This window comes from Nothoprocta perdicaria, unplaced genomic scaffold (assembly GCF_003342845.1).
Source record: "Nothoprocta perdicaria isolate Ctin4 unplaced genomic scaffold, notPer1 scaffold_116, whole genome shotgun sequence".
NCBI classification, from domain to species: domain Eukaryota; kingdom Metazoa; phylum Chordata; class Aves; order Tinamiformes; family Tinamidae; genus Nothoprocta; species Nothoprocta perdicaria.
In genome coordinates, this window is record NW_020454272.1 from 5,802 (window position 1) to 33,146 (window position 27,345).

General features: G+C 50.7%; 1 protein-coding gene across 1 annotated transcript; it reads right to left on the reverse strand.

The window, feature by feature from the left end:
* On the reverse strand, window positions 1-27,324 carry LOC112959453 (netrin-4-like; the record flags this gene model as incomplete). The annotated part of the gene is made up of 5 exons (XM_026053475.1): window positions 27,270-27,324; window positions 24,161-24,672; window positions 8,095-8,367; window positions 1,524-1,650; window positions 1-189 (listed from the first exon to the last, which is right to left on the reverse strand). Coding segments are annotated over exons 1-5 (1,156 nt in total), but the record flags the coding sequence as incomplete, so codon positions are not given.
* Between the last annotated feature and the right edge of the window lie 21 nt (window positions 27,325-27,345).

The following is a 27,345-nucleotide window of genomic DNA, read 5'->3' on the forward strand; positions in this document are numbered from 1 at the left end:
GTTTGCAGGCGTCTGGGGCAGAGAAGGGCCTCCGGAGGTCCCGGTAGAAGCCCGCCTTGCAGCGCTGGCAGTGCTGCCCTTCCGTGTTGTGCTGGCAGTTGTCGCAGACGCCACCACTGCGGTTGCCCGACGCCAGCCACGCATCCATGTCAAAATGACAAGTGTCCGCATGCCCATTGCACTTGCACGCTGCAGTGAAGCCAAAGGGAACATAAAGACTTCTTGAGGCAGGGAAAGGTCTTGGTTTATATAAAAGAGAAGTGAAAACCCAAACTGCACTATGGAATGGCAGACTGGACTTAGGAACATGCTATTTATTCAGATATTTGAGGTATCTCAACATTTTCATCCATGTTTCCCACTCCCTAGGAATGACTTTAAGAAAAGGTAGCTTCTCTTTTATTGGTTTATTTTCACTTTTGAAAAATAATATTTTTTCTACACTGTACTTCATACTCCAGTAGCTCATTTTTGATGTGGCAAAACGAAAGCGTTGTCAGAGATTACACAAGGGATCACCTGAATTATCGGCCCCTGTGTGCCTGGGGGAAGAAGGGGCTGTGCTGGAGGCCCTGGAGACACTGAGTCTCAAAAGTCGCAGGGCCCCGCACTGCCCCGCACCCCACAGCAGCAGGGCCCCGCACCCGCAGCGGGAGCCCCTCGCCCCAGGTGCAGGGAGAAGGCACCTGGGGGCCAGTGTCCCCCTTCCCCTGCGCGGGTGCTGGAGGGAGCTACACGCCTGCACTCCTCGAGGTTAGTGAGACCCGCTGCACCCGCTGTGTGACACAGGCTGCCAGCAGATGCGCAGACTCGCTGTCCCTCCCTCGGAGACTATCCAGGCTGAAGCCCATGCAGACAGCCCCATGCAAGCTGAGGTGCTGCTAGCCGAGAGCCAGGGCCGAGCAGCGCCCATCGTGGCCGAGCCCTCGCCAGGATGGCAGTACACAGGCCGCTGTGGCAGCTGCCGCCCTGCAGAGCTCATCCTCCCAGCCCAGTGGAGCCCAGGGCCCTTTGGGCCTGGGAGGACTCGTTCAGCTCAGACCCAGCGCCCTGGGGACAAGGACAAGGGGGCACCAAAAGCTCTTGGCTGTGGCTGGCTTGACCCCAGAATGAAAAAGGCCCAGAAGAGAAGGTGCACACTCCTTACCCCCAGCTGCACCCCCCTCCCCTGTCCTGCCGCCTCCAGATCACAGCAGTGAGCTGCAGCCCGCCAGGCAGGAGGCCACATCCCCCCCAGATGTGCCTGGACACCTCAGAAAGGGCACGCAGGCAGGAAGATGCGCGCAGGAGAGCGCCCTGCGAGCGGCCTCGCCAACAGGAATGGCCCCCATGTGCGGACACGCGGTGCGCGCCGGGCAGCCGTGTGGCTCGGGGTCCCCGCTCGCCAAGGCACTTCCCCCGGCTGCCTGCGCCTGGGTATTGGCTGTCTCTTGGAAACAGCAGGGAAAAGTGTGCAAGCAGGAAGAGTTTCAGCCCTGCAGCTGCTCTGGAGACACTTATTTTTTCCCCAGCTGGCTACTTACACTGACACTCTTTGGGGGCTCCGGTTTTGCCGTCTGCAGCCTGCCAAGGCTGGTCATTGTAGAGCGGAGCACAGTGCTGGCAGTGGGCTCCTGCTGTGTTGTGCTTGCACATGCATTTCCCGTGGACCTAGCAAGGGGAAACAGAGCAAGGATCACTCACCGCAAAGCCCGAGGAGTCTCCGGGGCGCGAGCCATGCCCAGGTAGGGCAGGTGCAGGACCCATCAGCACCCAGGGGGACCTTCCCAACCCGGGCAGCCACCGTGTTGTTATAACCAGCGCTCCAGTTTCAACGGGTGCAACCAGCACAGGCTTCTGTGGCCACCCTCCCACAGCGTCTTCTTTGCAATACAGTTTTGCTGCTCCGAGCCCCACTGCAGCCCAAACTTCTCTTTCTCAACAGATTTTGGCTGCTGTCTCATCAGCATYAGAAGTAACTTTAACACTGACCTGGGAAGTCTTTGCAAGACTTTTTGGCAGCAATGCAAGCACCAAAACCTTTCAAAGACTTTTCAGGCAATGCTCTCCTGCCGTAATAAAACACTGGGACCATGAAGCAGGCGAGGGAGGGTAAGACAGCGTGGCGAAGCGGCCGGGTGCACAGAGGCACCATCTGCCAGGCCGCCAAGAGCATCTCAGCTAAAAGGCAAACATGAAGCCAGCGCTGCTTGGCTGGTCTTGGATATTGGCTGGTCTGCTAGGGTGGTTGTAGTAAAGCCACCTATCTTCCTCACAATGTACTCACCTATGGAAAGAACAAGAAGAAAACATAAGGCAAAAAAGCCAATTTTGCAGCTGACATATTTAGTTCTCAGGGAGGGCCTCTTGCTTTCAATTTTTCTGTCAGGCCACTTCCAAACATTCTTCTTCCAGACCCTCAAATCCCTCACTCTCCTAAATTCACACTCTGCAGTAAAACTTGCCTTTCTTTTGCATCTTCCCCTGGTGCACACACAGGCAAATGTTTTCGAGGTACTTTACCCACCCCAAAGAAGCATCCAGCTGCATGAAAACACAAATCTGTTCGACCTGCCGGGGTGCTGTGGCCGTCTCGTGACTGAACCCCCAGCACTTCTGTGCTGGTTGCCGCAGGGCTTTCTTGCCAAGCCTTTGCCTATGCCGCGGTAGCCGCTAAGAAGCCTGCGCCGTGTCCGTGCCCAGCGTGATCCCTGAGCCCGTTCCCGGGCGGAGGGAGCCGCAGCAGAACGCGCTGGGCAGACGGGCTGCTGTAGGCGCAGCCCTGGAGCACGTACCCAGGCCAGAGGCACGGGGGCACTCGCTGGTCGGCACGCGGGGCCGGGGCGGCTCGGCCAGGCAGCTCCGCGCTCTGTTCCCAGCACGGTGACACCGAGCGGCACCACGAACCCTGCGGGGATCCCCAGGCCCCGCTGGGGCGCGAGGCCACCTCCCCGCCAGGGCAGAGCGCCCGCTGAGCACCCCGAGCAACGCGCAGGCCTGGCCTCGGGCTCCGCTGTTTGTTCTCTTTCGACAGCATTATAATGATTGCCTCCTCTCTGCCTTAARTCCCTCCACCCCAGCTCTATCCTATTGGAGAAAAACCTTGCTTTTCCTCTAATTCCAGTAAGACAGAAAAGATCCTCATGCAGTGGCAGCAACAAAGAAACCAAGTATTTGCAAGCCTTTTCTTGTAGCCCGTAAGCAGGCAGGTATTTCTGTTCATTAGAAAGAAATACTGCTACAAGTCAAACTAGGAGCTACACAGGAGAAGCAATAGGAAGAAAAGGGAGGCAGCAGCATGTGAAAAGTCACTACTAACACGCTGCCCACACCTGGGAGAAATCCATGCTGGAAAGAGCTGTACGAGGCTGCAAGAGAGCAGAGCCCTGCGAGTGCCACGTCACGTCGGAGAGCAACGGGGAGGCCGGGGATGAGAAACACAGCTAAAAAGCAGGGGCTGCTGCTCTGAGAGGGCACCAGGCAGAGCCGGGAGCCTCATACCCGACCCCAGCGACTCCCCGGCAGCTCCGGGTCTTGTCCAAAGCAGAATTTGACCCGTGTGTATCGACTGTGGGCAGAGCACTTTTCTGCTCCCTTTCCATTCACCTCAACTCACATGAACCCTACGGTGCAGCCACTTAGGGTCCTTGCGGAGCGTCACACACACACGACTCCCCGTACGGCTCTTTAAGCATTCGCACGGCTCTCGACTCATTTAGGCAGAAAATCCTTTCCAAACCATTTTTCATTTTGTCAGGGGCTCTTTACATCGCAGTTCACTTGCACACTGTTTCCCTTCCGAGCCTGACAGCCCCGTCCTGATGTCAGTCATTAGAGGACACAATGCAAACAGTGTTACCAAAGCTGACTTGTGCAAGATAAACGAGCCACTGATTTCTACATACAAAGACAGTTGCTAGGGCATGCTTCCTTSCATGGCCTTTTGTTGCTGAATTATTACCTTCCAATGCCTCCTTTCAGATGGCAAATACGTGCGTTTTCTTGGTTGAATCTTATAAAATAGTTTCTCCCCTGTTTGTGTTCCAAAATGTTGCACACGGAGAAAGAAACGCTACATTGAAGAAGAAATGCATTCAAGCCACCCGTTATGTATTAATTCATATTGCAAGAACTCACCATTGTGTAGAGGGTCCAACACAAATGCACAGCAAAAGAAAGTCACTGGCCCCCAAACCTTGTGGTCTAAGCAGGCAGACTAAACAGCCATGAGGGACTTTTGTTTTTAATAGAGTTTCTTGGAACTGCTCAAATTGTAGTTTATTTCCCCTTCACTTCTTGGTAAATGGACATGATATCAGTGCAAAGGAAAATCATGTCACTCAAACCGGGTCGCTAATGACCCAACTTTTAAACTATCTGGCACCCAGGCCCCTGGGTGCGAGGTGTGGAAGCGCTGCTTGCGGGTGCGCTTGGTGTGCARTGAGGCTCTCCTCCCCTGAGCACCAGGCAACCCAGTTCATGCAGGAGAAAATCCTCATCTCCTATCTTRCTCTTGCAAAAGAATAGGAAGTTTTGTTCTCTCTGGCTGTGGGGAGGGGGTATCTCTTTTTTCATTCCCAGTACAATATGCATCTTGTTGGTCATTCTGGGGAAGACCTTCAGCCTCTTTTGATGTCAGTAGCATGATCGCAATTTCTAACAGCCACCGAGCTGGCCATACGGGAGCGGGGAGGAACATTCACGCTGCCTAATGATAGAGAAGTGCTCTTTCTTCCTTATGTTTCGGTTTCCTATTTCCTTTCTTCAGAGTAAAGGTAAAAGGAATGTATCGTATTATTAACACTGTCCCTCAGGAAAAAGAGAACCAGAGAAAGAACAAAACGAGGCTGTTAATTTGTTCCTGCTCCGTGTGCAGGACAGGGAGAAGACGGGTGCCTAGGAGGGCAGCACGTGATAGTTGTTCTATCTGGAAAGGCCAGACACACTGGCGTGTGTTGGATGGACCATTTGGGAGGAGGGTGAAGGGGAGGAAGAGCAGCTATATCGCCCTGACAGCTCTCTCCTGCACACACGTAACCAGGCACAGTCCGTGCTACACCACCCACACGTAGCACCCCGGCCATGGCTGGAAGGCAGCCAACGTCCTCCTCGTCCTCTCTCCTCTTCCTCTGCAGCTCATGAAGGGGGAGACCCCCATGAAGAGCAGGAACCCAACTAATAGCTTCATGATTCACCTAAACATTGACACTGCATTTCCAGCTCCCAAGCAAACCCAAAGCTTTCATATGTAAATTCCTTTCTCACTTATTTAGAACTAGTCGATCCATAAATATCTCCACCTAAGCCCTTCTTCCGGCCTGCCCCATTCCCAAGGCTGACACTGTCTACTTCATTAAGCACTTTAAGGCTTCCTCTGGTGTCACCGTGTCTTCAGAGAAACACACACAGGCAGAGTGAAAGCTGCCGCTCCCGGRAGGCCGGGACAGGAAGGATCCCTGAGGAGCAGCTTTGCTGCACACTGCCCAAGCAATGAAACTGCATGGAGGGGAGGGAGGAGCACAGGGAGGTCCACAGAGAGGTGGAGGAAGGAGCCTCTTAGTGTGTTCCCATCTATTGCTTTTTGCTCTTGAGACTTACTGAACATTTTTCTCCCCAAAAGCTAGACTCCCAGTGCATGAGGGGCACACCGTCAAGAAGCATTTGTATCATGAAAGGGTCCCTTGCAGCAGCAGCAGCAGCTGATGTTCTCTCYGATGAGCTGAACTGGGCCTGCTGTCCCCATGGTTCATTTCTTCTCTGCCAAATCCCCATCCRAGTGGTAGCCACCAGCATCCCCCTATCTGCCCCTCACTTTGCTGGAACATTTCTCCCTGGCTGCTGAATGGAAGAAAATACTTCAGCTTGCTCTGTGGGGGCTGTCAGACCCCACAGCTACTCCCTGACCCCCCTGCATGCTCCCCAGGCTGGCCAAACAAGAACAGCACATCTGGCTCTTTTACTGGCCAAGCAGGAGCTGAAAATGAGCCTGTTGTTAGGATTTTGCCTCTACAATGAGTCCAAGTAGGGATTTAAGAGAACTTGCACACATTTTTTTTTTTTTTTTTGGAAAGAGCTTTTTTGGGGAAGATTCAGCAACTTTTTTGAAATACGATGCCAACTCCCTAATTTTAGCAGTATCCTTCAGGATTGATCTGGTATAAAAAAGCACAAAAACTATGTCAAATTTTATAATAATATTGGAAAATGTAAATACATTTCCCATCTGTTGCTCTCCTTGAGTTAACAATGAGGTTTCTGCTGTAACCCCATATAGGTAAGAATGAAATCCCCATAGCAAACTCAAGTGATTGACCATAATTCTTTAGAATTATCTTTTAAATAACTGACTTTTTCAGTGCTCCCTCTCTTCCCAGAAATCTGACTTCTTTTAGCTAAGAAGTCTCCATTCCTACCGTCTTCTGACCCTTTTCTGCTTATTTACACACAACTATGTTTTCATACCATCTTGGAAATAAAATGATGTGATAACGTAAAAGGAAACATCACTTTCCCAACCTTACAGCAGGATCCTGCAGCGAGCTGTGAGGCTGCATGACTTTTATGGTGGCTGATCTCTTATGGGTCACATAGAGAAAGCTCTGAGACATAGCCAGATGAGTTAACTCTGCTGTGAAAGCTTCACCTTTGGGACTCTTGACACATAAATATTTATAACGGGAGTTTAATTCTTCAGTCCCCTAGGAGCTGGAGCTGGGGCTTGCTGCTGTTTCTTGCTTTATCAGCGTGATCTTGGCCTTTGATTCTTTCCYTCATCATTCCCTGTTACCTATGCGCTATTATTTCTACAGCCAGAAGTATTCCTGAAGTATATTTGGCTGCAAGCTCTGCTGTAACTCTCAGCAGTGCTCCRGGACATGCTCCCATGCTATTGTATCACACTGAAATAATCCCAAGTAAACAGCTCCTTTCAAAGCCTTTCGCTCAGGGAACATCTATGAAAACCGGAGTAGTGCTACTTGCAACAGGCCTATCARTCATTGCACTGCATGCTTTCGAATTTATATATTTTCAAGATGTTGCAGGACTAGCTCTATTAGAAGAGAAACATGCTGTTYGCTTCATGTTTGAGACCATAATTTAACTCACACGAGAACTCCCTGAGGAGTTGGATGGATGCCAGGCTTCTTACCTCTAGTAATTGGCTTATGTTTTTTGATCTTCCTCTTTTTAACCTTATTCAATGCAACATGTTTAGCTGCCCTGACCTTCCCCACCTCTCCTATGCCAAGAAAGCTAATACTTTCAGGGTCAGCCAAGATGGGCAGGGAGGACAACGTGAAGAGGACCCAGCCCAGAGACTACAGCAATTTTCTGCTGTTTTTCTGCCAGCATGAGATCAAGGTCCAAGGACTTGCAAGCAAGGTTTGGGCTCATCTCAGCGGACAATGCTTTGGCTGCTGTCATATCCATCTTTTCTCCAACATGTTCTCCAACATATAGGACACATCTTTAAGATGTGAGAGACCTGGATTTTGGGTCTTTGCCAGTCCTGAAGGATTTGAACTCATGGCTCTTGTAAAGAGAGCTTCCTTGCAACCTCAGCCCAAGGTTTTTATTCAGAGATGTGTGCAGTCAATCACAACAGAAAGCCCTGGGAATGAGAGTCAAAACTCAAGTCTCCAGACTCCAGGCTGACTCAGTACCTGACTCAGTACCTGAGGATCCTCCAGAAACAGCCACAATCACTAAATCCCTACAGCCTTCTGGGAAACATTTTCCTGTCTGTCATCAAAACACCCAGTACACATCATCWTCTAAATATTTTGGCTTTGCTAGTTAGAGCTTGAGGGAAGAAGAGAATTTGTGATTTTAATTTTAAGGAACCAGCTGAAATAAAGAAACCTGTGCAATAGCTACTTCTGCAGCCTTGAAGGATGGGGGTCCTGGTGGATCCTACTGCATTTCAAGCCCAGACACAAGGGAAGCACAGCTCCTCAACCACACTCGGGGACTGCCTCCTTTCGACAGACTTTTGGKTTTGCTTGCTTCCCTTTGGCATCCAACACCGTGTGCTCGGATGAGGAAACCGTAGGGCCCCTGCTGCTTTCCAACCTCGTGCCCTCGCAGCGCGGACGCCGTGGAGTGTCTACCTACCACGTGGAAGACGCCGGCTGCCTTGACGGGTCTGAAGCCGGCGACGGGCACGCAGTGGTCGGCGTGGCCGTTGCAGAAGCAGCTGCCCTTCACGATGAAGTCGTAGACGGCGAAGTGCAGCGGCTGCGGCGGCGGGCGGCCCTCGGCGCGGCAGGGGCAGCGCTGCCGCTGCAGCAGCCGCACGCGCAGGTTGGTGATCTTGAGCTGCTCCTGCGCCGCGGCGCTGTACGGGTCCTCRCCCGCCAAGGGCGGCGACAGGGCTCGGTAGATCACCTGCGCGGAGACACCCACAGAAGCAGACACACGCAGGCACACACAAAGCGTAAGGGCGGGCTGTGGCAGCCGCTCGGCCCCCGAGGAGGTCGCCATTAACTGAGAGCAGAGGCAGCGGCGCCATGGCCGCCGCCTCCCGCCGCGGGGGCAGGGGCCGCACCGGGCACGGGCCTTCCTCYGGGCAGCAAAACATGGGATAAACGTTCCCTCCCCTCACCCCCTTCCCAAAGCAYGGGCATTTCTTTCACAAATAAAGCCCCGGTTTCCAAATATTTGCCGCATATCGGTCCCCGGCTGCTCCTCATGGAAAAGTGATTAGGGGAGGTGATAAGTGACAGCTAGCGATAGCCGAGAGGACCGAGATAAGAGAGAAAGAAAAGTGGGGGGCTTCATGAGTTTGAGCAAATATTTATCAGCCGGCCTTTAGTWTAACTTCAGTTGGATGGAATAGGTAAATATTGGCTCAAATTGAAAATTGAGAGCACTCRACAAAAATCACTGATTTTCTTCAAGAGGTTTATTTAAAACTTGTTGGCCTAGGTGCCTATGGTGCGAAACCATGCACGGCCAACCATTCATTTAGCTACCGCTCACATAAAACAACATTTCTGTGACGCAGCCGTCTCTCTACGGCACATTTAGTTTATAGGGCACGCTTTAAAAATAGCTAGGCGGTTCTCACTGAGCAGTTTCTGAAGGCTGGATGAATTCATAATGTTATAAATGGGTGCCAAGGGCGTCATGTCGTGCAGAGGAGCCAGAGGCCTCCAGAGTACCCAGAGGGMCAGGAAGAAAACTTGATTTCAGGAATCTCGTAACCGCTGTTGCCAGTTGCTCAGGTACGGAGCCGCTCTGCCCTTACTGAAGGATGTGGTTGATCCCTTTTGACTAATGCAATTGGTTTTGATGGATTCACCTACACTAGTGATGAGAGCTGTTGGTGCTGCCACGTTGCCAGCCGCCTCTCCTGGCTGCTTCCCAGAGCTGCTGAGCCCCGGCCTGGGCAAGCCTTGTCAGGGCCTCCAAGGAGGTTAGAGCTTCTCCTGTGGCTGGGCTGAGTGGTGGCAGGGGCTTTTGTGCACCCTGCGCGCCCACGGAGCGTGGCGGCAACCCATGGGACACCTTCATGGGAAGGATGGATCTTAGGGAAGATCCATCTTCCCTAAAGGTTGCCCAAGGGGGAGGAGGAAGGTGGTTGGAGGACAAGGTTGACGCTGTGGCCCTTGGGTAGGCATGCTGAGTCTGGTGAGTGGTATGAATAAGCAACAGTGCATTTGGAGAGGTCTTTTTTTCCTCATACACAGCTTTTTGACTTCCCTAAAATTAAAAATACCAARCTGATATGAATGCAACCCCCAAAGGATGCACATGAGGCCCTCTGCATCTCCCCAGAGCTTKCTGTTTACCCAAGCTTAAATCACTGCAGTGTGGATCGCATTTACTCCTTAACTCCTTTGTGAACACAAGATGCTTTCAGATACGGAAGGAAAATTCCCTGGAAAACATCCAGATTTGAGACATTTCCTTTTAATGGAGATGATGGAAAATGCGGGGCTGAGAATTTTTAGTAAAAAAATAGCACTTTGGATTCCTTGTGATTACATAAATGGCCTGAGAAGCCCTTTGTTCTTCCTGGTTCAGATCAGAGTGGTGAAGGAAACACTCGCATGGAATCAGCTTATACCAGATTCAGTCAGAGATTTTCTCCTCATCATTTGTGGTTACTCTTATTTATCCAAACACACACACCCCAGGCACATCACTGACATTATGATTCAAGCAAAAGCAGCTGGGGAGAGCAAATCAGTAATTCTGGGTGCCTTTGCACTTGCAGAGTTATGCTACTGGTTTCAATGGAGACACTATTCCAACTCAATTCCTAAAATGCTATAAACACTTCTTTTTATGGCTACTTGAAAACGAYTGATGCTAAACACACTGCCTGCCTGTGATTCCCAGTGGGCTGCAAGGACCAGCTCCCCAGCAGCTCCCCATGGCAGATCCCAATCGCTGCGGTGACGCTCAGCGGTCCTGGACTCAACTGGGAGGCTCCACAGCCCCTTCAGAGCAACCTGAGGTGGTGCAGAGTCCGGTCCCAGCACTGCTAATATGGTCAACACCCCTTAGCTACTGCTAGATCTATTTTAATAAAATACAAAACAGATATTATAACATATAAAACAAATAGCAAATCTCTGCACTGTCCCAGTCAGTTGAACTGGAGCCCCCAGAGGCTGCATAACWAAATCATGAACATGTTTCCCAGCGGGATTTCCCAGCTGACCTCTATGATTTATCCCATCTTAGGAATAATCCTAGCACAGCAGTTGCTGTCACACTGTCTTTAKACATGAAGCAGCTGTTACAGAGCTGCACCCTACCCAGAACCCTCCCATACAGAGATGCTCAAAAGTCAGCGTTTGCACTTTTACCTCTGCTCTACGCAGTTATCCTGCTGGCGGGATGGGCCATGAGCCACAGCATCCTCTCTATGAAGGAATCATGGTTTTGCAGAGCAAAGCTGACTGTGTTTTTACACCTACAGCCCTTCTGCTGGCAGCCCCTGAGCACAGTAATCAGCCAGGCTTCTGAACCAAAATATTGTTTAATTTTAACYGCACAGAAGGAGCATTCAGGCAGGACTTGAGAAGAATCTAAGTCTATATACGCATTTATCTTGCTGCCCCGTGTGCCTGACCATGGCTTGTGCAGCCCTCCCCCCGGTTTCTGCAGCCATGTCCCGCCACGGGCACGTGCCTGGGGAGCCCCAGCGGCTCCCAGCAGCAGGGCTGCCCAAGGGAGCCCTGCCATCCCGCATGGGCGCTGCCTCCCCATCCCCTTCCCCACGCTGGCTCCACGGGARGCAGCGTAGGCACCTCGGAGCCAGCGCTTTTCAGCAGCCCTGCAGCAGCTGTTGGAACAACCGCTCAAAGCCAAGTGACTAACCTGGAGCCAGCGCTTCCTCTTCCCGACAGCTCTGCAAAGAGCTCTCAGTTTAGCTCCCTAAAGCAACACCCAAAACACATGTCCATGGCCCAGGCGGCCGGGACAGGAACCCTGGCAGCAGCTCCACAGCTGCGGCTGGAGTCCCGTCTCAGACACGTTGCAGTTTTTTGCCTATTGAGTCAACCGCTCTGGCAGCTGAGAAGGGGGACACATAGGTTCCCTCACACCTCTCCCCTAAGTCTGTGTCTGAAGACTTAAGAGAAAGTAAGTCAATTGATCTCCATAGTGGAAAAGTCCTGGGAAAGGTCCTGCCGCAGGGTCCTACCAAAGAGCAAGGGGAGACATGGAGTTCAACGGGTGGAAGAGAACGTCCTTCCTGATCATCCTTACAAGCTGCATCCTTACAACCTGCAAGCGTCACTAGCTGGCACCTTAGAGCCTCTGCCTCTGTGTGGCAGACACTGGGTCAAAATTCAGCATTTTAACATTTSGAGGGTGATGTGGCTTCATTGGGCAGGACAAGTCAGGAGGACAGCATCTTTACACCAGCCACTGCCTAGTGCTGCCTAGTGCCTCTTGTTTTGTAGAGCTGGAAAGAACTGTAAATTCACAGCACTCCCAGGCTAGACATGCCAAAATGTTTCCTATCAAAAACACATCCTCATTCCCAGCCTTGCCAGCTCTGTTCCCTGTTCTAGTCTCCCTCCTCTATTGCACCTGCAGCATTTCTGTGGGAGCCAGGTAATCCKGCGTACTTTTCCACACCGATGTTTCCTTTTACCATGCAAGAGTGACATTCCTTCCACACTATGTGGAATTTTGCTCTGTCAGCTCTTGTCTCCTATAGATGTAACATTTGCATGGATCAGTGCCAATGCAGAGGTGATGTAAAACTTCCGCCAGGATTGTCTTCTTGGGAAACATCTACCTACGCAGCCGAATGCCCCGGACAGCTCTTGGAGCGGCGCCCCTGCCCGGCGGCGCAGAGCAGGAGAGGCCCGAGCGCTCCGTGCGCCGGCGCAGCCTGCACCCGCTGCGCAGCGAAACCCCCGGCTTCCCGGCCAGGCCGCTCCGGCTGCCTGTGTTTTGGGCACATCATAGCACAGACACCCTCTCATAAATTTTCACAGCATTTCCATTTCCTTGTGTGCTGTTACGAGCAGCTCTCGATCTGTTCATTACTTGACTTTTTCTTTTTTTTTTTTTCTGTCTCTTAGCGGTGCAAGAAGCCTTAGCTATTCACCCTTCCCCAGACACAAAAATGTAGCCCAGAGTATAAATAAAACAGCGTCCATGAATGTGGTGCACTCAAGTAACCGCCTGCACCATAATGACCTCGGTTTATAAATACATAGAAGTCCCTTTGCAAGAAGTACCCTGGTATGTTTACACTCAAAAAGCAATGAAAGGACAGCTTTATATATAGCCCCAGTGGGAAGGAAAATGCTAATGAACGATGCTGAGAACACAACAAAGTAGGCCCTGAGGCCAACGCAGCCTGAGGAAGTCAACCAGCCCAATGAAGGATTTGCTGCTGGCAGCGCTCTCTGCATCGGTGCATCCCGGACTGCGGAGCTCCCGCCAGCCGGAGTTGCGGGGACCAAACCTTTTGTTTTGCAAACCTTTGGTTTTGTTGTCTCTGCAACAAGGGACCACAGTGATGAGCAGAGTCATGGCCATGACGGCCATCCTTATGTGGGTTTGTAAAATGACAGCAAAAACCCATACAGGGAAGAGTGAATAAATGAGTGGGTAAGTGCACAAGGAGACTCACATAGAAACAAGCCTGTAAGTGAGCAAAATGCCAGAAATTAAAGCAATAGCTAACTGTGAAAGGCATGGCCATGCTTTGCTTGCTTGCAAATGAAAAGCCAAATGGTAGCACAGCATGAAAGGGTCCATGGTTTCTTTCAAAAGGAGCACCAGGCAAAAGATAAGCACAGACTCTGCCCTGTACTGTCTAACCACATCCATGAAAATGTATCTAAAATCCCTCTATAACTGTGATCTATTTATAACAGGGACTCAGTTATTTGGCTCCTGGGCATTTGCTAAATTCAGTACTGCTTCATTTTACTTTTGCAAGTAGTTTTATCCCTTTTCATGCGTTTTACAGAGACAAGGAAAGAACTCTCATAAGAAAAGAAGAATGCATGGTTTGCTATTTTCTCCAAATACAGTCAGCTAAAAAATGGGAGACGTGTGTCAGTTTATAAGAGGCAATATGACGTCCAAGTAAGTGTTTAACCGAGATGTAAGGGCTTGCATTAGGAGCCTGCAGTGTTTGTCGGTGTGCAGGCACTAAATAAATACGGCTTAAATGGCCTGTGTTATTAGGCTCTGCTGAATCTCCGTGCCGCCGGCAGCCATGTGGTTTGTTCAGCACTGTGCAGTGCTTTGGGAATGCGGCAGCAAAGCCCGTGCGGAGCCCGGCCAGCACCGCGTCTCCCGCGAGCTCTCCCTCCGGCCCTGGGGCCTGCCGCGCGGGGCCCCGCGGTTCACGTCCCGAGGGGCTGGGACTCCCACACACGGCAAATCCAAGCGGCAGCCCCATGGGCTGAGGCCCCCGAGGCCGGCACCGTGATCGCGGTTCCAGGCGGGAGACGCTGGCAGGACGGAGCAGCGYGGCGGCGGGGATCGGCTCCCTCGGCTCCCGCATCTCCCGGCCCTGCAGCTCTGCTGCTGTCCTGGAGCCACTCAAGCTTCCTTCCCAAASAGGGGTTAAGGGTAAAAGCCAGCACTCGCCTTGCTGAGCGTTACTGGACGCTCACAGCAGGCAAGCAGGCTGATCTGTAGAAACGGGTAATTTAAAAATCACAACACGCGTGTGCCCACTGGGGCTTTCTATAATGTCAACCTGCCATAACGTCTGCTTTCAACTTCCATCCAAGAAACTGCATTAGGAGCAATAAACTCATCATCACCATGAAGGCCTGATTAGGATTTTATTTTATTTTATTTTATTTTATTTTATTTTATTTTATTTTATTTTATTTTATTTTATTTTATTTTATTTGGGAGGCAGGCCCTCCCACTTCAAGTTGTTCTAAACGCACCCATCCCTTTCGACAGGACTCGGGAGCTGGGTCCCACCTGCCCCTCCGTTAGTCCCCAGCCTCCAGAGGAGCCTCGGGGCTGAGACTGTTCTCTGCTCGTCTCCCTGCACCATTCCTGAAGAGAAGTTAAGCCTAACACCCAACAGCACCCGAAGGAAAGTCTTGCTGCACACGGGAGGATCTCAGTAGCTACAGCCGCTTTGGCTTCGTGCCTGTAGCAGACGTATCTCAAGAAGCTCCAAACTGAAATTTGGCCCATGAGTGTAGCTGGGATAAAGCACGCGTGGGGGATTACACACATGGCATTATCAGCTGTGCTTCCTGCCAGCATCCCACCGACATCGGACACATCAGCCCAGGCCTGTTCACTGCTCCTATTTCAAGCCAAGCACAAGAGACCTTACTTGGTGCACACTGGGAGCATGGACAGGAGGACAGGGAGCATGGACAGGAGTGTAGGAACCTGCACTGTCACCTGTGGTGACCCTTTTTTACAGATGGTAAAATCCTCAGTCACAGAATTCCTATGACTTAGCTGGAATCACTGGAATCAGCTGGAATCTGGCACTACCAGTAGCAGAGCTCCCTGTCAGTCCTACCCAGGTTCTGACCCCTAGCCCCAGTGCTGACAGAAGCCCACACATTTCCTCCCAGCACGTGTCCTCTGGAAGACAGAGACACTCTACAGATAGATAGATTTTTACATCTTTCAGTTTAATTACTGRAGGCTCAAATCCACCTCAGTATTTACCTTCCTGGTTGGGATGTTTGACATTGGATTTCCAGGGATTCCCCTGTGCCAGTGTGGTCAACCTCTGTCCCATTCCCTCTTTAGCTCCTCCAAGAGAAGAGAGTAGTGTCTGCAGAGGAGTGTTTCATTTTGGGAAGGCCAGTGTTGTGTTGAAATATGACTTATGCACTTACACTGTGTGTGTATCTGTGAGTCTGCCTGCAGGTCCCTCCTAAAAACTTTTGAACTGGCTAACTTTAACCACTTTTAATAGATAAATCTTTAAGAGATTTACATTTTTAATAAAAAGTTCCTCAGCAAAAACAAACTTCTCCCTCTATGCAGAAGGCTGCTAGGGCCACAGTGCCACTACCCTCTACTGAAAAATGACTGCTTGGCTCATTTGATGCATTACCCCACACACAGAGCAGAAGAGCTATTAAGAGAGACCCATCAGCAGCAAGAGGCAAGGTTAGTTGCAATGATCCTTGGCTAAAAAAGGACTTTGGCAGATGCTGTTTATAACTGACATGGTGTGGGATGTTTGTAAGCTGAAACTGGAATCACCTACAAGCTCCTCTAAATGTATTTCTTTATTTGTCTGCTTTATTTGATGAAATAGAGTGTAGGGAACGGTCCCTCTTTTCCTCAGGGAAGGGCCTGGCCTGTATAGGCACATTCACAGTGTGCTCTTAAGCATCATCTGGATGAGATGGAGCAGCAAGAGGAATTTGGAAACATGACCTGTTACTGCAGAGGAACTTAGACTTCACGACTTAGGCATAGAGAAAGCTGCAAGGTCACCATGAGCAAATGCAGCCTGGCTTTAGGACACAATATGAAGCCCTCTATATCCATACGCTCAAGCAATGGCCATAGAAACCYGCTGTACATGACCAGCAGCCATCCAATGAGCTCACCAAGCTGCTCCAGAAATGACACTCGTGYGGCTGTTACGGCTACTTAATGTAATTTGATAAAAGATACCACTTGGGCCTGCTTGGCTTAGGCCTGTAGCTCTTCTGCTATCTTTTACAGGACAGAAAACAAGAGAAATAATGTCACGTCTCACCATCCAGGAGTTACACGGCCTTACAAAGTTTTAGAAAAGGAAATCCAGCCGTTTCAATACAATTTTTTCCAATAATTCTTTTTAGCAGATGCCGTGACAGATTCGTTTATACCAGTACAACTTACATCATTTCAGAAACTCAAGACAATGTTCTGCCCTTTTCCAAAACAACCGACCACGGGAGAAAAACTGTTACTAATGCATGGAAGCCAACAGGTGAGTGTCTGAACGAGGCATGAGGAAAACCCTGGGCAAGTGCCTTGGGATCTCCCCAGGTCGGTCATGCCTGCTTTCATTCAGAAGATAATCACAGCAGTAATATTCTTATCACAGAAATATCTCTCCACTGAAAACAGCTCAAAGCATTTGTATTTCTTCTTCTCCAATTAACTGTGCTGCTCCAAGGATTAGTAGCTTATTCCCACAATGGCTTTATTTTACCTAATCACTATTTTCTCTCACCAAACCCAAACAGAACACTCAGTTTGCTGGCTCACACATCTCTTTGGATAAATATTGCCATTGGATATTCACTGTTATGAGAAAAAAATCATTAAGATGTTTTTATCTTCAAAATTTCTTCTTCAAAACCGCTGTTTTCACAGCTGCACTATCCTGCCTAGGAAAACGGAGCAGCACATTTCAGGCGACAACGTGAAGAAGCCCCGTGGCCCATCAGCAAGAAAGGCAATATTTAAACGCCCYACAAAGACCTACGGGCTCTGCCAGCAGCACCTGTTTTGCACGGGGATGCYGAGGAAAACCCGGAGCTACATCCGAAGAGGCAGCCGGAGGACTGGCCCTTGGGAAGGGCCGCCCGGGGCCGGACACGGCCGAGCAGCAGCGCCCGGGTTCCGTCAGCCCGAGGGTACCTCGCTCTGAAGAACCTTTCGCCACTGCTCGTGTCTGGGCGACAAGGCTTTGTGTCCGTGCGTCTGGCTGCGTGCTGCTGCAGTGCCAAGCACGCACTTGCTTCACGACTTCGTTTTGGGAGAACCAGCACCTGTCGGACCTACATGCAAACAGGCAGACTCGAAGGGGCCGTGAGAAACAGCATCCCTCCCCTTTCTGCCTGCTGCCCGAGTCCCAGCGCCGGCGCGCATCCGCRGCGACTTTGTCTGGGACACTAGCGCCTTTTCCTCTTGGAAACACGGTCCAGGCAGAATTTGAGGGGTTTGCATTTGTCTAGCATTTTGGATGTCAATAGACTGGAAATCTCATGCAAATATCCATTGTGCATGCACAGATTAAGTCCACAGAGCGTGAAGTTCCGATCCAAAACTTCTGAGATGCATCAAGACTCACTGCACTTCCCAAGAATACATTTGTATCCAAAGGAACATGGCAGCCCTGCTTTACAGCCAGCAAAGGGGAGCTGAATAAGTGTGCCAGTCTTTGCCTGGTGCCAGAAGGGAACAGTGGAACGGAGCAGTGGGGTGCAGTGCTGGAAGAGAGCTCTGGCTTCGCCACTAAAATCCCACAGCACTTTTCTCAGGGGAAGCAATAGTCCTGCTAACAAGGCCAGGTGCCAATTTAGAGAATTAAATTCTGCCTACCCAAATTCCTCTTGTTTCATCCGGGTACAGTGCTCTTCACTGCCTACATAAGGACATAAGTTTGGAAAGGATCTCTTGGAGTTGTGGAACCCATTCCCTCCCATTGTAGTTGGCCTACAATATATACCCTTTCAGGGACTGGCCAAGCTCCCTCTTAGGAATAATTTGTCTTAGCTGATCCAGCAGCTCCAATCTGCAGCAGTTGGAAACTTGCTGTTCTAAGCAGGAGACTGTGGATCCGCGCTATTAGGCGCTGGCCATGCTCCATCCCAGAGGCGGCTGCACTTCAGTAGCTGGCCAAGCACAAGGCCAAATTCCAAGGGCCGTAAGCAGCAGGAAAGGCAGAAAGAAAAGGAGATGATGAGACTTTTGTCAGCTAGTTGCAAAAGCTCCTCCATAATTGTGTGGAGGATCACTTTGCGGGGGTAAAGGAGTCATCTCATGCGTGCCCTGGTCCTTCCGAGATGCTGAGAGCCTGGGAAGCCAGCAAAGGGACTCACGGGGGCTCTGGGACTGCTAGGGGCCTGTCACAACGTGGCCCAAAGGCTGGCTGGCAGCAGCACCTTTGCTGCTCCACGCACAGCAGACCTAGGAGAGGACCGTGCCCGCTGTGAGCGCAGGCTCCGCAGGGCATCCCGCACGGCATCCCGCGGGCACCGTCCYGCTCGGCTCTCGGCCCGCTCCAGGCAGCGTGTGCGCTCCGCAGGTGCCACAGCCCTGCATTTTCAGGTACCTACTTCATTTCATCGACTCCAGCCTTACTCTGCTTATATCATCCCATTAGAAATCACCATGCTCATCTTTTGGCTAAGGAAATGAGGGAGCCCTCATTTAGCTTAGTCTAGTGAGATAAAGCAAAGAGTGGTTCTGTGCCTGGCCATAAACTGATCACCATCAGCGTCCATCCAAGTAAGTGGCTCCTTTGCAAGCAGTGCTTTCATGTAACACCCAACAGGAAGCATTTTCCCAAAGACAGAATCATCAGGATGCTCTCCAAGAGATTTTCCTCAGCAAAATGCAGTTCTACAACRTATAGAGATGGCATTTGAAAACAAGCCACCTTTGCTGCATCCTTACATGTCCTGTGCTCGGCTAAAACTGAACAGCAGCAGGAGCCTCACTTTCCTTGAGGCCAGTTTGGACCTTTATTTCCTCTTTGTGCAGATACCAGTGTCAGAGAACCATCAACAAAACAGCCCTCTAGTCTGAAATCCAAGTGTGTTTTGGGGCTGTTCTTTGCTGTTTGCACAGTTTCCTTGGGGAGTCCCAAGTCCTGCAAGTGACTGAGCTCAAATCTCCCATGCCCAACAGATCCTTGGGGCTCGGATCAGAGGAGGTTCAGGCTCAGCTAAGGACACTAAAGAGGTAGCAGATAAGTTTAAAGCCAAAGTTACTTAAGATGGGAMAAGTTTCTAGGCTATAGCACAGTGTGTGTATAATCCAAAAGCAGGGCTTCCAAAATAAAACCCTGAGTACCTTTAACTCCTGTTTGTGTCAGCCAGTGCTAAAATTGCTCTGTGTCTATTAGGGCCAAACTCCTAATGAGCAGGACACAATTTACTTCTACTCTACAAAGCTATTTCCAGGTAAAACCTGCAGGGCTGGTGTGCAAATCCTTAATGAACAGAGGCAGGCTGCATGCAGGAACAGCACACGACAGAACACGGGAAGGTTTTCTGTTGCAGGAGACACGAGATCAATAAAATGCTCAGTAAAACACACACACCACAGCAAAACAGAAGCATGAGRTGCTTCAAAAGTTGGAAGCATGTTAGCATTTGTTGCTGGAATATTTTCAAGCTGCAAATACACTTCTCCTATTAACAGAAAATAGCAACAATGGTTGAAGTCTCAAAGTGATTTATTAGCAGTATTCTGAATAGAYGAACACTCCAACAAGTTACTAATTTACTAAAATCTTGTCAAGGAGACTCTGCTTCAGTAAGTTCTTTTATTGCAGAGTTTGCCTAAATGGGGACACTCAGGCGAGCTAATCTGAATTGACCACAGATGGGAATTTAAAGTGAATGAGATAATTGCATTGCAGAGTGGACAGTCACTCTCACTCAGTTAAAGAATTAACATCTGCTCRGGGCCCCATGTAGACGAGCCCTTAGCAGTGACATCTAATCAAAGATAATTTTAAGATTAGCCTGTAAAGGAAGAAATATTAATATGATCCAAAATATGGGAGGGAAGATAGCTCTTTATGCATACCAATAAAAGTGGCATTCATATCTGAGCCTGAAGCTGCCAGATTTTGTTTCTGCATCTTGTTTACTTAGATGGAATTAATATTTAGCTGGTCAATCCAGTTCTGATTTTCCTTGCAGTAATATGGCTCAGGGGTAACACCCTGGAAAACTGGAATTATTCTGGAATTGTAGCACACACACTCACAGGCTAAAACTTGGCCTTAGTCCTTCTTTTAAAACACTAATAATACAAGGCCAGCATTTAAAGCCTTCTGCCTGGGCTAAACAAACTGTTGTTGTGAAACAATGCACTAAATTAAGCATAAGGAAAGTCTTCAGTGACCACTTTGCACACAGCTGATCCTGAACTGTTCCCTGACAGGGAAGAAATGTCCTCTCCCCTTTACAGTTTTGCAAGCCTGATCCTTCCCACTGGCAGATCTTTAAAACTTGCTGGAAACCCAGCTGGTTGGACTKGCATTTCCTTCTCCTTCATCTTATCCTTTTCCCACTGCTCCTGCACRAAGTTCAGGTCAGCAAAGTCTCTGAGTATGTGCCTACCTGTAAGTATGTGCTTAACTCCTTCAGCAAAGCCTTTAAGGCTAAAACGAGAGTATTAGCATATTATTCTCAAAAGCCAGTAATGGCTGTGACTAGATTCTCCCTTTGTCCCTTCATGTTAAAATTCATGGCAATTTTATGGAAAAAAAAAGAATCTGAAATTATTCCTTGCAATGGTCATACTGTCTGTTGCTGTCATATCTCTTGTGTCGTGTGCTCTCCCAAATTTTGAGCACTATCCATACACTGGTTAATCAGGCACGTGCTGCTGCCCATCAAAATCCCTGCTTCCCGTTGTTACTGGATGAGCATGAACGCTGGATGAACACTGTGTTAGGCACCAGGCATTCCTCTCCTCCCACATTGTACTTGGAGGATTTGATCTTCCCCCCAGGCTACTTTGATGCAAAACAGGAATAACTTCAACCTAAAGCAAGAGGAGGATAAGACACCTATTCTGTGCCTCCTTGCTCTGCATGGTGAGCAGCTGCTGAAGAAATTCCCTCTGGATTTTCCCTTTCCTTCCCAACCTCCCTCAGGCTGTTCACCTCCAGCTCACGCCTGCCTCAGGGTGGACCACTCAGCTGCTTCCAAAGAGGATAACTAGGCCCAGAGGTGCTGCAACATCTGGGAAAGGCATCGAGGAAGGAGAAAGACCCATCAAGTCACTGCAGAGACTCTGTGTCACGAAAACAAGGGGATGAGACTGCTAAAAACGAATGCTAGGCAGGACGTAGCCCCCTTTTCTGGTGGTAGGTCCCAAACAGGTCTCTGTCAACATCCTCTAGCCCAGCTGCCAGTGCCAGCCTCAGAAAGGAAAACATGGGGCTGGTATATCACAGGAAGGGAGAGGAAAAGAAGCTACTGGAGCTAATTCAACAACTCTTGTTTTTCCATGAACACTGAGCTCTTGGTCTTTAAAAAGAACCTAAAGGCTTGGCATGGTGCTTTTTGCGGTGTCATAAATCTCTTCAAAATCAACATCATGGCAAAGTCGCAACGAGGGAGGGTTTCTGTCCTAAGAATTAGACCAGGCATCTAAGGAATGACTCATAATCGTATGGAGCTAAAGAAATGCACAGAGATTGGTTCTTCTTTCCTTAAAAAAAMCAAACAATAAAAAGTGAAGCGGATGTTTGTTTGATCCAAATTAACACACACRACTTGTTAAAGAGAGACCCCTGTGCACCACGAGCTGTTGAGGGTGAGCAGGCACCTCCCGAGACCTCCCGTGAGCTTTTCCAAAGGCTCATCCCTGACCCCGGCTGCCCGTGGCCCGAGGTGCCAGCAACATGCACAGGCACGTGTTCAGAATCCCGGGAGCCTGACTGCGGGCCTGGAAATGCCCATGTGGTGCTGGAATGTTTGCAGCTGGAGAAGATGAGATCTAGATGGTGTGATACACAGTTTGGAGCACAGCTTATACTTCTTACATCATAGGAAAAAAAAAAAAAAAAGAATTCCAGTAGCAATGCAGAATTTATGTTAGCCTTAAAGAAAMCTGGGGCAAATGAGCTGCAATTAAATAATACCCTTCAGACTGGGATGTTTTGAGATGACTGCATATTTGAAACCACTGTTTCAAGTGAAATTACTGTTTCCATATGTCTGAAATGAGGTGCTAGCAGAGGTGGGAGTAAAGCACTGCATAACTCCAAACAGAACACAAAACTCTGATGTTTCTTTAGGTGAGATGTGTGTTGCTATTGGCAGTTAGAAGTAATTGCTGGAATGTAGCACCCTGTAATAAATTAAATGTGATATTTGCTAGGCATGCATGCTTGCCATCTGGTCACCAGTTGCTGTTTTCACTTTGCAGGTAAATACAAGTGGTGTTTAAGTGCAGGGAACTGARGTGTGCCGTATACATAAAATCTTATAAGCTCCAGCCCCTTGTACTCGACATTTGTTTAAAGTCTGGAATAATTAAATGATTTTGACTTTTATGGCTTCTCTGAAATAGCAGAAACTAAAGTGGAGCAAGAAGAAGGGATCCTGCAGGAGGCAGCTCCGTGAACAGCCAATTTTTCAGCACATTGCTGTAGATGCAGTACCAAACTCTCTTCCTTCTTGAAATAAACACTCGTTTCTACATAAAAGAGTCTCATTCCATTGTCCCCAGACACAGCACCAAGCCCTGTGTGAGCTGGCCCAAGGATGYTATTTGCACAGGTTCTCACAAGACACAGCCCTCGTTCCGGTCTGCACACACTCTGCAGGGGTGATTTAAATGAAGACTGCATCAGGATGTTAATTCTATGGGATCTAATAGGAAAAAAAAAAAAAAAAGAGAGAGAGATAACTGCCCTGCCTTATACTCTGGATTCTGGTCTATATCAAAGATGTCTCGGAAAGCTGAAAAAGGAGGATGCAAGCCAGAGTGCCCCAAACACATCCAGCTCCTTGGCGAGCAGGTCAAAAGCGTAAGCGGGGGACAGCAATTCTCTGATGCTGATTGCTACAAATTCCCTGCAGCTGCAAAGCCCTGCACTGAATCACAGGTCAGTGTAGCCATACGAACTAGCCTGTGAGAGACAGGGGCTGGTGGAAATGCTGAGGGTCTTGGAAAATCCCCTGTGGGTCATGATCCTTAGAGCCCACTTCTTAGCGGGACCTGATTTCACGGTGAAGCAAAGTTTAGTCGGCTTTTCCGGGTCATGAGAGGACAGAGAGCAAAGAGGAGAAGCACCTCACTTAATCTGTTAGGAAAGAGCAGTCCTGGACCTGTCTGACAGCTCTGGGGAGCTCTGCTGGAGCCTGTTGGGAAGCGGGTTGGCTTCTCCCAGCGCAGGACGTCGGCTGCCTCCCCAGGACCCTTCTCCCAAGGGACACAATCGGATAGACAGGGATTTCTGTGGCGAGGGGCTTCTTAACCCGGTCATGGACAAGGGTGACTCCGACTGACAGGCAGAGTGGGAAGCCCCACAGACGCTTCAAAGGGTGGTTTTCCTGGGACACGACTACCCATCTCCAGCACCTTCACCTCAAAGCAAGCAATCAGCAAGGACTAAACGTAGAGAGCCGGCCTAATCCACCACTTAAACACACTCATTTTTCTAAATTACATGGAGGGAAATTTTAAGCTCAACTCAACTTTCAGCTGAAGTTCATGAAATTAGGCCACTAGAGGGAGCAGCCTTTAAAATCCACAGGTGATTCCTGGAGAGGCCTGGGGGTCTGGAGAGCAGCCCCAGGGCCATGGGCTCCTGGAAGAGCGTCCTGGCGTGGGGTTTAGAGGAAAAAAGGAGTAATAACTGTAAAGCCTCCACTTTGGGAACTTATTTCCTGCAGTTTCTGATACTGAAAATAAGCTCATTTTTCACACAGACTTCAGCTTTCCTTCTCAACAACTCTGGGAGTTTTTTTGCAATTCATCTTGTAGACTTCATGCAAGAATAAGTGTAAACATATTTTTAAAAAAAGAGTAAAAGAAGTGTAAGGTTCCTTAACTATCTGGTTAATCTGGTTTATGCAGAACTATGTATGAGAGTGGCTGGCAGCTTTTTGGGCTGGTTGGACGGTTACCTCTTGATGATGGTCAGCTCTACTAAAAGGGAATGTGGGGAGGCCGAGTTTCCAAATTTTAAAAATTCTAAACCCGCCAAATTTAGTTTTTAAAGTTTTGGCAGAAGTGCGCGGGGCGGGATGCCCGCGGGGGCTCCGGGAAGGCGCCTTACCTCTCCTCCCGTGCAGGGGAAGGGGCTGGAGTAGCGCGAGGTGCAGGCGGCCCCGCGCCGCGCCACGTCGTCCTCGAGGCCGAAGGCGGCCGAGCAGTTAGCGGCGAAGTACTTGTAGGGCCGCCACGTCGCGCCGAAGTCCTGCGAGCGCTCCAGCACCATGGCGGCCGGCCGCGGCGACTTGAACACCACGATCAGGTGCGTGAAGTAGAAGGCGGCCTCCAGGTCGAGGCGGATGGTCTCCTGAGGGGCGCTCTGGGCCGACTGCCACCAGGTGCGCGGGCGGCGGAAGGGCGAGTCGGCCATGGCGGCGGGCGGGTGGGCGAGTGCGGCGCGGGTGCCGCTGCAGCGGCCGCAGGCCGGCGGCGCGCACCGGCGGTCGGCCGCCTCGGCGTAGGCGCAGAAGGGCTCGGGGGCGCCGGCGCCGCACGCCGTGTCCGTGCGCAGCGCCCGCCCGGCCGCCAGGTTGCCCAGCCGCGGGTTGCAGGCCTTCTCGCAGCGCCCGCTCGCACCTGCGGGACAGAGGCAGGAGGGAGCTCGGAGTGCGGCCCGGTGTGTCCCGCGGGCGCTCCCGGCGCCGTGGGGCAATCCCTCGGGACACAAACCGCCTCTCCGCCCCGTCCTGCCTTCCCGCCCCACAGCCCCACGCTGCAGCAGAGCTCAGGACGGCACCCACCATGTGCCGCATCCCTGGTGTGTGCCAAGGAGGAAAAAAAGCAAAAGGGAACCCAGCAAAACAAAAAGATCCTCATCTGGAACAGCACTGGCAAAACGCATGTAACCAAGTCTCTGACAGCTGAAAAAAAGTTGCATTTGGAGTGCTGAAAGCGGCCATGGGGCTCAGGGTGAGGCTGAGCACAAGGACTAGCCTGGGCGAGCCGGGGCGGCGAGGAGGGCTCCTCACCTCTCCCCTGACAAGCAGAGCCGCCGCGCGAGGCCGCACTGACGAAACCCAACTGTTGTACACGGGAAAGCGGGAAAAAAGGTGATGGCGACGACTTGGATGCGTGCAGAGTGAGACCTCGGAGGTGCATAATGCCCTCTTTATCACGGGGCCAGGCCGACATAGCCTGCTTTGTGCACCAATTATTGGGGCTTCTTCTGGGCATTTTTTTTTCATACACGCAAAGGTCATTTGAGTTGAGCATCCAGTAAGTCCTTTCTGGGGGCTTTATTCATTTTTTGTCCACAGTGTCATAGCTGCAATTAAGCGATATTACGCACAAGTGGAGTCTAAGCCTTTGGCATCTGACAGATTTCCTGGCACCTTCTGCTTCTGAAGGGAAAACACGCTGGAAACAAAACGTTTCTGCCACCAGCGATCCGGGCAGGTTTTCTATACAGATTACTCAGGATAGATGTGGCCACTGCTGTTTATGCTCTCATTAGAAAGCATTACTAAGGCCAGGCTCTGGATTTCATTGGGTAAACAATCCAGGGAAGTCTTTAGGGAGCAAAAATACTCGGAGAAATTAATTTCCTATGCAGATAAAAATATGAGGAGCAGAAGTGTATCTGAGATGATCTGTATCAGCTGTGCAGAATACTTCTGCTCTAGAAAAGTAAACAAATAAAACTGCAAAGTTTATACAATATCACTTTTATCTCCTGAAGATCCTTTTCTGAGCACTGTGTAAACATTAACTAACCTACACTGCGCTGCTGAGGGGTAGGTAAGTAAAGACTATTATCATATTATCAGCCAGCCTTGCCACAAGCTGGCTTAATTGATGCGTTTGGCTGCTTTCCTGGATTCTTTGGCTACGTGTAGCCCAGTGCAGCTAGCCGCTAAGCAAGTAGGCGAATGTTGGCCGCGCTTCCCTCACTCCCTCATTGCAGAGCCTGTTCGGGAAGGGGTAAGTAAAGGCAGCAGCGCTCCGCCAGGTTGCGGGACAGCTTGGGATTATCGCGCACGTTTGTTGCGCCCTCTGCTTTTGCACCCACCGCAGGGAGGCAGTGCTCAGGCCCGTGGCAGCGGCACCAGGGTCTCAGCTGGCATCCCCAGCGCCTGCCCCGTCTCCTCCTGCTGCTGTCCAGCCTCAGCGGGTGGCACCGATCTGGATTCGGACACACCGGTAAGAGCTGCAGAAGGCTGCGGGCACCAGACCCCTGGTCCCATGTCAGTGCTGGGACGGGGAGGGAGGAAAATCCCCTCGTTTCCATTTGAGCTAGACCGGGCAGCGTGACAGAGCAGAGGGATGCAGCTTATGGGAGGTGACAGCTCTCTCGTGCGCTGCCGCCTGCCACAGGAATTCAGCAGAAGGGCACACCAGAGCACAGGGATTCCCACGAGCTCCCCAACACTCTCCCACAGCCGCAGAAACGGCTCTTTTCCCTCCTCGTAAACCCAACGATTACACCCAGGCAAGTGCCTTCTCCTGTTCCATACACTCTACATGCCACTGGACGGACCTTTGGCAGAGAGCAAGAGCATGCAGCGAATGCCATGACTCACCTGTAAAACATCCATGGAAAATCATATGCTTCCTGCTTACGCATTTTTGTAACCCTCGCCTTGTGATGTTTCATTTACATCTTGCGCCCGATTACGTGTTCGTCTCCCGTATTGCTTTTCCCCCTTCTTTCCCAAGGCAGAGAGCCGGCACCCGGCGCGCGGGCGGTGCGTTATGCAAACTGTTTACGTGCGGCGCTGCGGCGGGACCCGCCGCCGCCGCCGCCGCTGCTGCTGCTGCTGCTGCTGCTGCTGCGGGGAGCCCTCTCCCGCTCCGGCCACGCTGCCTCCTCGGGGCAGCGGCGCCCGCAGAGCCCCGGCTGCGGCTGCTGCTGCTGCCGCCCGCGGGGCACCCGCCTGGGGGCCACGGCCCAGCCTTTGCAGCAGCACAGCATGCATGCACGCGCATTTATGTGTGTGTATATATATATCCGTATATATATACACACGAGCCCATATATATGTATATATATGCCTACGCACACATGCGCACATCTGCCATATGCATCTATCAGAGGTGCCTCCGCACGTGTGCGCACATCTATCTATCTACCTACCTATCTATTTATCTATCTATGCATCAATCCGTATCGCGACATAGAGAGAGGTCCAGTGACGCCGCTGCGGCGGCCGGAGAACGCGCGGGTCGCGACCCACCTGCGGCGGCGGCGCAGCCGAGCAGCAGCGCCAGCCACATCCCGCCGAGCGCCATGGCCGCGCAGCCCGCGCGCCG